The sequence below is a fragment of the Mesoplodon bidens genome (genome assembly GCF_964165515.1).
Source record: "Mesoplodon bidens genome assembly, contig: HAP1_SCAFFOLD_152, whole genome shotgun sequence".
Taxonomy (NCBI): Eukaryota; Metazoa; Chordata; class Mammalia; order Artiodactyla; family Ziphiidae; genus Mesoplodon; species Mesoplodon bidens.
In genome coordinates this window covers 470096-479557 of record NW_027672569.1, presented here as the reverse complement: position 1 = coordinate 479557, position 9462 = coordinate 470096, and the positions used below count along the sequence as shown (strand labels likewise).

Sequence of the window (9462 nt, the reverse complement as noted above, 5' to 3'; positions counted from 1 at the left end):
TGTCACTGATGACATAGATGTAAAAATCCTCAACAAAATACTAGCAAACAGAATCCAACAGCACATTAAAAGGATCAAACACCATGATCAAGTGGGGTTTATTCCAGGAATGCAAGGATTCTTCAATATACGCAAATCAATCAATGTGATACACCATATTAACAAATTGAAGGAGAAAAACCATATGATCATCTCAACAGATGCAGAGAAAGCTTCCGACAAAATTCAACACACATTTATGATAAAACCCTGCGGAAAGTAGGCATACAGGGAACTTTCCGCAAGATAATAAAGGCCATATATGACAAACCCACAGCCAACATTGTCCTCAATGGTGAAAAGCTGAGACCATTTCCACTAAGGTCAGGAACAAGACAAGGTGGCCCACACTCACCACACTTAATCAACTTAGTTTTGGAAGTTTTACCAACAGCAATCAGAGAAGAAAAGGAATCCAAATTGGGAAAGAAGAAGTAAAGCTGTCACTGTTTGCAGATGACATGATACTATACATAGAGAATCCTAAAGATGCTACCAGAAAACTACTAGAGCTAATCATTGAATTTGGTAAAGTAGCATGATACAAAATTAATGCACAGAAATCTCTGGCATTCCTGTACACTAATGATGAAGAATCTGAAACTGAAATCAAGAAAACACTCCCATTTACCATTGCAACAAAAAGAATAAAATACCTAGGAATAAACTTACCTAAGGAGACAAAAGACCTGTATGCAGAAAATTATAAGACACTGATGAAAGAAATGAAAGATGATACAAATAGATGGAGAGATATACCATGCTCCTGGATTGGAAGAATCGATATTGTGAAAATGACTCTACTACCCAAAGCAATCTACAGGTTCAATGCAATCCCTATCAAACTACCACTGGCATTTTTCACAGAACTGGAACAAAACATTTCAAACTTTGTTTGGAAAAACAAAAGACTCCGAATAGCCAAAGCAATCTTGAGAATGAAAAACGGAGCTGGAGGAATCAGGCTCCCTGACTTCAGACTACACTAGAAAGCTACAGTAATCAAGACAGTGTTTTACGGGCACAAAAACAGAAAGATAGATCAATGGAACAGGATAGAAAGCCCAGAGATAAACCCACGCACATATGGTCAACTTATCTTTGATCAAGGAGGCAGGAATGTACCGTGGAGAAAGGACAGCCTCTTCAATAAGTGGTGCTGGGAAAACTGGACAGGGACCTGTAAAAGTATGAGATTAGATCATTCCCTAACACCATACACAAAAATAAGCTCAAAATGGATTAAAGACCTAAATGTAAGGCCAGAAACTATCAAAGTCTTAGAGGAAAACATAGGCAGAACACTCTAGGACATAAATCCCAGCAAGGTCCTTTTGGACCCACCTCCTAGAGAAATGGAAATAAAAACAAAGATAAACAAATTGGACCTAATGAAACTTCAAAGCTTTTGCACAGCAAAGGACACCATAAACAAGACCAAAAGACAACCCTCAGAATGGGAGAAAATATTTGCAAATGAAGCAACTGACAAAGGATTAATCTCCAAAATTTAAAAACAGCTCATGCAGCTCAATAGCCAAAAAAACAAACAACCCAATCCAAAAATGGGCAGAAGACTTAAATAGGCATTTCTCCAAAGAAGATATACAGACTGCCAACAAACACATGAAAGAATGCTCAACATCATTAATCATTAGAGAAATGCAAATCAAAACTACAATGAGATATCATCTCACACCAGTCAGAATGGCCATCATCAAGAAATCTAGAAACAATAAATGCTGGAGAGGGTGTGGAGAAAAGGGAACACTCTTGCACTGCTGGTGGGAATGTGAATTGGTACAGCCACTATGGAGAACAGTATGGAGGTTCCTTAAAAGACTAAACATAGAACTACCATATGACCCAGCAATCCCACTACTAGGCATATACCCTGAGAAAACCATACTTCAAAAAGAGGCATGTACCAAAATGTTCATTGCAGCTCTATTCACAATAGCCTGGAGATGGAAACAACCTAAGTGTCCATCATCGGATGAATGGATAAAGAAGATGTGGCACATATATACAATGGAATATTACTCAGCCATAAAAAGAAACGAAACTGAGCTATTTGTAATGAGGTGGATAGACCTAGAGTCTGTCATACAGAGTGAAGTAAGTCAGAAAGAGAAAGACAAATACCGTATGCTAACACATATATATGGAATTTAAAAAAAATGTCATGAAGAACCTAGGGGTAAAACAGGAATAAAGTCACAGACCTACTTGAGAATGGACTTGAGGATATGGGGAGGGGGAAGGGTAAGCTGTGACAAAGCGAAAGAGAGGCATGGACATATATACACTACCAAACGTAAGGTAGATAGATAGTGGGAAGCAGCCGCAGAGCACAGGGAGATCAGCTTGGTGCTTTGTGACCGCCTGGAGGGGTGGGATGGGGAGGGTGGGAGGGAGGGAGATGCATGAGGGAAGGGATGTGGGAACAGATGTATATGTATGACTGATTCACTTTGTTATAAAGCAGAAACTAATAAAAAAATAAAAATAAAATAAAAATTAAAACAATAAATACTTGGGAAGAAAAAAAAACTTTGACTGAAGACAAGCTGGACATGGAGGACTGAGAGAGGGCAAGGGGTAGAGGGAAAGACATGTTTCTGGGTGGGAGCTGGTGTACCATCCCCTGGGCACAGCTCCTGCGCAGAGGCCTGATAAGGAGCCCTCACCTCCACCCACCCCCTTCAACCAGAGAACTTCCAACTGCTGCTCCTCAATAATTGAAGAGCAGGAAAGCTGGTGACTAGAGGGAGGCTGGGGGAGAGGAGGAGGAAGGACCACAGTCCACCGTTAGTGCGTCACTTAAAGGCTGGTGAAATTAATGGGGCAAATGACCCCAGTCACAGAATTTGGCAAGTCCACGGCTTTCCTGGGTTTCACCCACCGGCTCTGTCTCCTCGGCTATCTGGAAAGGAGGGAGAGCACTTGCGAAGAAGCCTCTGGAATGTCAGCTTCTGGGAATCTTGCTGAGGACGGGGCGGGGAGGGAGCGCTTACCGGGAAACACTGGATTACCCTAGCCGCCTTGGGGTGTCTGCGACCGGGGCTGCGGTTTCTGCGGACCTGAGCCGCAGGTGGCATCGGAGAGTCAGACCTGCTTGCGGGCACCAAGACGACACTCGGTCGGGAGACAGGGACAGGCCGCAGAAACGTGAGGAAGTGCCACTCGCAGCCCAGAGGAGAGGAAAGGAAAGCCCCAAACATGCACCCAGCCCTGGCCCCCGCGCCACGGGCTGCGTCCCAGGAGCCGTCGCCACCTCTGAGCAGCCCAGATGGGAAGGGGGTGGGGCGGAGTACGGTTCCCGCGGCGAACTGCTCGCTGAGGGCCCCGGGACCTCTGCGGGAGCGCCGAGCCGCGCGCCTCTCCGAGCCCGGCGCGGGGCCCTCGGGCGGGAATGCGCGGAGCCGGGACGCGATGGCGGGTAGGGGACTGGGTCGCGCGCGGGAGAGGGCGGCAGGAGGGAGCTGGAAGAGAGTTACCGCGTGAGAGAGCGGTTAAGAGCCCGCGGTCTCTTTGGAGATGCCCTGGCCAATGGCAGAAGCGGAAGCTGTTTATATGGGCGGGGCGTCGCCACGGCAGCAGGAGACGCCTTGTGAGCGGCGACTGAGTGCCGGTCCCTGGCCGCTGGCTTTCAGAGAGGCGCCGGCGGGCGTGAGTGGCGACGAGGATTGCTGGCTGGGCCCTCGAGCTGGGAGCAGAGAGCCGCGGTGAGGGTGGGCGGTGGGAGGAATTTCTTTGAGAACCTTCCTTTGGCCCGGGCTGCGCTCTGAGCCAGGTAAGGGACGGGGAGGGCTGCAGGCCGTGGGAAGGGAGGGCGTCAGTAGCAGCCCGCTCTCCCATCGGTCCCCGACGGAAGTGGTGGGCCCGGGGACTGACATCAGAGGCGTTTGGGGGACACTCACTTCCCGCCCCCTTATAACTCTCTGTATTGTTTCCTTCCTTCCCCTTGATCCCCATCCTAATATCCCTTTTCAAAGATCAGACGACCTCCCCCGCCCCCCGACCCGTCGTACTGCCCTCCTGGACTCTCTCGCCCCATTTCCATTGGTTGTGGACGGAGAGAGGGGGGTTAATTCCCCGCTTTGAGGGAGAAAGGGGTGGCCTCGCATGCCCCTACACTATTCCCTCGTTTGGCTAATTAAGTCTCCTCTAAAAGATCCAAGAGGAAAAGAGCGAGGCGAACCCCGTGTGGGTCGGACCCCCGGGCACACCTTCTGTTTCCCAGACCTCGGCAGTAAAAGATCCTCCCCAGCTGCAGGAAGGATTTTAGTAAGAGCCTCCCCCCTCGCACACACTCTCCCTTCGGGGGTGTGGAAAGAGGGCTCAGTTCCCGCTCTGGTTCCCGCAGGCACCACATTCCCTTTGGAGGAGGCTACTCCAGGATCGCGGGATGGAAGCCCGCTTCCGGGAGGCTGCGTAACTGAAGCCGCGGGAGTCAGCGGGCCGGAGAGCTCGGCGGCCACCCTCGGCTCGGCTCGTGGATGTTGACAGCCCCCTCGGAGAGTGCCCGCAGATATGGCGGAGAGCTGGCTACGTGTCTCGGGAGCAGGGGCAGCGGAGGAGGCCGGACCGGAAGGCGGCCTGGAGGAGTCCAACGCCCTGAATGACAGCCTGACCAGCCTTCAGTGGCTGCAGGAATTCTCCATTCTCAAAGCCAAGGTCCCCGCCCTGCCTTCAGGGGACACCGACCCTCACGGCTACCACGAGCTGTCAGGCTCGGCCGAGCCGGGGTCTCCCCTGGCGGCGGACCCCGCCTGCCTGGGGCAGCCGCACACACCCGGCAAGCCCACGTCCTTGTGCACGCCGCGGAGCGCCCCCTCGGGGCTGCAGGCCTCGCCTCCCGACGACGTGGACTACGCCACCAACCCGCACGTGAAGCCGCCCTACTCGTATGCCACGCTCATCTGCATGGCCATGCAGGCCAGCAAGGCCACCAAGATCACCCTGTCGGCCATCTACAAGTGGATCACGGACAATTTCTGTTACTTCCGCCACGCTGATCCCACCTGGCAGGTAGGGAGGCACTCCCTCCCTCCCTGCCCATGCCCGCGCGGACTGGACTCACATCCCAGATCCGCAGGCCAAGTAGGCGCGGTACGGCCAGGGCCCCGAGAGAAGAAGGCTGTCCAGGAAGGACCTCAAGGGAGCCCAGTGCTTGGACTGCTGCCCCTTTGACTTCAGAGACGGAGGAGGGAGGATGTTCAGAGGGCTGCAGGGGTGCCGACATAGAGGTTCAAGTGGAAAGAACTTGTCCCTCATCCGGCAGGCTCAGCCCAAAGACCAGGGCTGAACTATGCGTGGACACAGCCCCCCAGGGTAGGTTGATGGACTGAGGGACACATTTGTGTCCCAAGTCCTGGAATTCCTACACACTACCCTCCTCAAGGTCAGTTTGTCAGGGCCTGACTGGAGGCAGAGCATGGTTGCTGCCCGGCTCTGCATCCCGCCTGCTTTCAGTTGGCTGGAGGGGCTCTGGGAGGGGAGAGGGGTGTGCTGCAGGGTGTGGTGGCCATCTGTGTCCCAGTGGAAGGGCTACGGGGCCTTCCAAAAGCTGCTGTGCCAGCCCCCACCCCAAGCCCTCCCTAGTTTCCTGCCTACACTCCTCCCCCTCTTCTCATCAACCTCCCTGCGGGGACAATTATCTCAGCCACGTGCTTTCCACAGGGGCTCTTTCCTCCCTCACTGGCTTCATGTTCCAAGTCTCCGGAACCTGGCACAGAGCAGCCAAGGGGCCCAGACCACCATGTAAACCTCCCAGTCTTGCCAGGGCGCACTACTCACATGCCGGCCCCACCCACCAGGCCCCAGACCCCTGTGCCCCAGCGTGGTTTGGACTGTGCACCCAGGTGTGAACAAGGCAGGATGGTGATTCAGGCTGGGCACACACTGCCCTGAGCCTCTTCGACCATCAGGATCAGGGGCTCCTTGGGGACAGAGACCCTGAGGATGCACAGATCCTTCCCTGTGGCACAGGTCACAGGATCAGAGTTCCTGTGATCACAGCTATTCCACGTTTGCTTGGGCCCTGACCCTGGGGCAGGTACCATTTGTAACCTTGGTGAGAAAGCAGAGACCCTCCACCACCCCCCACCCTACCCCAAGCCTGAGAGCCCCCAGGAATGAGCGCTATGCTCTTGGCTGGGTAATAATCAACTGAGGCCTCAGAGCCTGGGGTGGGAGGAGGGGGACATGGTGGGTGAGGGCCCAGGCCAGCAGGCGGCTCTACAAACAAGGAAAGTCATCAGATCCTCCCACACTTCATCCCCCACCACACACACACACCCTCACACCCACTCACTCATTTCACAAACAGAGAAGGCCAGCCAGGCCCAGGCAGAGGGAGATGGCCGTCCAGGACCTGGGGGAGCCAAGGCCTTTGACCAGAGGCCGCAAGCAGCGGGGTAAGGGAGGGAGGGCAGGACAGGCTGGCACTGAGAGCCACCCTGCGGCTCAGGGCTCGGATGACTGAGCAGGCAGATGTCCTGGCAAATGGGAACAAAAGCCCCCGATAGCACTCCCAGCTCCTGGTGCCCCGTGGCGGGTGTCCCAGAGCCTCCCGCTCAGAGCAGCGCTTCTGTCTCCCCTGCCCCCATCGGAGAGAAGGTGGTGGTGGGACTGGCAGTGGCGCTAGGAGCCCCCCATCACTGACCCCACCCACTCTCCCAGCTGTCTTCCTTCTCTCCTATCTCCCTGTGTCCAGAACTCCATCCGCCACAACCTGTCCCTGAAGAAGGGCTTCATCAAGGTGCCTCGGGAGAAGGACGAGCCAGGCAAGGGGGGTTTCTGGCGCATCGACCCCCAGTACGCCGAGCGGCTGCTGAGTGGGGCCTTGAAGAAGCGGCGGCTGCCCCCAGTCCACATCCACCCGGCCTTTGCCCGCCAGGCCACGCCAGAGCCCAGCGCCGCCCCATGGGCCGGGCCACTGACCGTGAGCACCGAGGCCGAGCAGCTGCTGCGGGAGTTCGAGGAGGCCACTGGGGAGGCAGGCTGGGGTGCAGGCGAGGGCAGGCTGGGGCGTAAGCGTCAACAGCCGCTGCCCAAGCAGGAGGCCAAGGTCCCGCGGCCCTCCAGCCCCCTGCTGCTGACCCAGGAGGAGCAGGCTGAGCTGGAACCCCTCAAGGGCAACTTTGACTGGGAGGCCATCTTGGACGCTGGCACGCTGGACGGGGAGCTGGGCACGCTGGAGACCTCAGAGCTGATCCCGCCGCTGAGCCCTGCCTCACACGGGGACGTGGACCTCACCATCCATGGCCACCACATCGACTGCCCTGTTACCTTGGGGCCTCCAGTGGAGCAGGCTACCGAAAGCCTGGACTTTGATGAGACCTTCCTGGCCCCATCCTTCCTGGAGCACCCCTGGGACGAGAGCACCCGTAGCGCCCTGCCCCCCGAGCCCCTCTTTGAGGCCGGGGATGCCACACTGGCCTCTGTCCTGAATGACTGGGCCAGCCTGGCCGCCTTCTTGTAAGAAGACAGGCCCTGCCTCACCTCCAGACAGCACCGAAGTCTGGGCCCAGACTGCCCCCCTCCCCGCCAGTGCAGGCCCATGGACACCGTACCACCCAGGCAGGGGCTGGGCCAGGTCAACCCACCAGGCAACACGGCCCCCAGCCCAGGCCATCCTCAGATTCTAGTCCAGCAGGCTGAGAATTGGGGCCCAGGACCAAAATTGCTGCCTCCGCTCCCCAGCCCCCCATACACACAGTGTTTCATTGACCCACTTCTTCCCTGCCCCAGAGACACGCTAAGGTCCCTGCACTATGAGAGCTGCAGCTTGGAGGGGCCCTGGCCAAGCTGGAAACATCAGTACAGGGCCCGCCCCAGAACACCTTAGCTTCGAAGCTTCTCTCTCTCCTGCTCTCCTCCCCAGGTCTCTATCCAGAGCAAGTTCCCAGGTACAACAAATGCTGATTAGGTGACTGCAAATTAACACCCAAGAGGCCTCTCCCGGCAGTCTGTGAGGAGCAGCAAGGCGGAGGGGGGAAGAGAGAGGAGACAGAAAGGAGGCCGGGGTGCTGGGTGGAGCCAGGAGATTTTCTAAGGCCTCTGGGATCTTCTGGCTTCATCCCTAGAGGTGGGGCAGAGGGCATGTGTCCCTAATCTTTGAGCCCAACTTGAGGCTGAGAGCAGCGGGGAGATGGGGATCTGGGGGTTAGGGGCTGGGGCAGCCAAGCTGCAGAGGGAAAGGGGACAGACAGACTAATGTAGTGAGTGTAGCTATAGCTGAGGCTTAACTGGGAGGGACTCAGTGCTTGCTAGAACTACTGGGATCAGGAATGGGGGGATGGACCCGTGCCCTTGCTTGCACTCCTGCAGGGGAGTGTCTTGCTCCACCATAAACGCCCTGGGCTGCATCCCACATCCACTCTCCTAACCCATCGGGCATTTTAACCTTTTTCATAGAAAGTTATTTACAATAAAATCATTTTTAAAAATAAAGTTTTAAAAAGTCTCTAAATGGACCTGCTTGCAACTTTCTCTGGGGAAAAGCATGGGCCAGTTTTGGGGAGGCCACGGCCCAAGGGGGAATGGCTGGGGGAAGATGGGGGGCACCAAAGGCCTGCAGAGTGTCCCCTGATGCACTCCTCATGATCTCTGGGTCCCCAGAGAGAAAGGGGCTGAGAGGCGGCCCTCGGGGGTCCCCTGCAGCCAGGGCCTCGGCACCTCTATATGTGCAATGGGGAGACTGTACCCACAGCCCCGAGGAGCAGGCGGCAAAGGAGGCACAGCCCCCTCCCTGGCCCTGGGGACTCACTCACAAAGGCCGTTCTTGCCCAGGGCTCGGCTCACGTTCCCCACCTCGCCCAAGTTGAGGGCCTGCCCAGACTCACCTGCGGTCCTCGCCTGGGCCTGTCTCCAGCTCCTCCCTCCCTTGGTCCCTTCCTGAAGGGAGAGGGTGTGATGTCAGAGGGCCCCAGCCCCTGGGGCCCCACTTGCCACCCTGGGGTTCATTCACCCCGCCCAGGGCCTTCCCTCCAATGCAGGTTGGGGCTGAGGGAGTCCATCAGGGCAGACGGAAGAGGGGGTGCCTAGACCCTACAGCTCCAGCCTGTGAGGAATCAACGTACTAGAGTTCTGATGGGGAAACTGAGGCACAGCAAATATGTGACACTCAGCAGTCACCTTTCAACACCCTCACCCCAGCTTTGCCTGGAACCCATCTCTCCCCCGAGCCCGCACCTGGCCCCGCCAGCACACCCTTGTGGTGCACAGCCCCTTCCCCCAGCACTCACGTGCACGTGCGCACAGACACACACACACACACACACACACACACACAAATGGGCACTGTCCCACACAATCCTGCCCAGCCTCCACGGGCCCCTTTCTCCTGAAGCCCCTTTCTTTCCTTGCACTCGAGGCTGGCTCCAGGACAACCTGGCATTCCCCCGCCAACTTGCT

General features: G+C 55.9%; 1 protein-coding gene across 1 annotated transcript; it reads left to right on the top strand.

Annotated features, from left to right (window-relative positions):
• Window positions 1-4575: 4575 nt before the first annotated feature.
• Window positions 4576-7528, top strand: LOC308609996 (forkhead box protein J1-like; the record flags this gene model as incomplete). Its single annotated transcript, XM_081259265.1, has 2 exons — window positions 4576-5073; window positions 6761-7528. 2 exons carry the CDS (start codon window positions 4576-4578, stop codon window positions 7526-7528), a joined length of 1266 nt encoding a protein of 421 aa, XP_081115391.1.
• Window positions 7529-9462: the final 1934 nt, after the last annotated feature.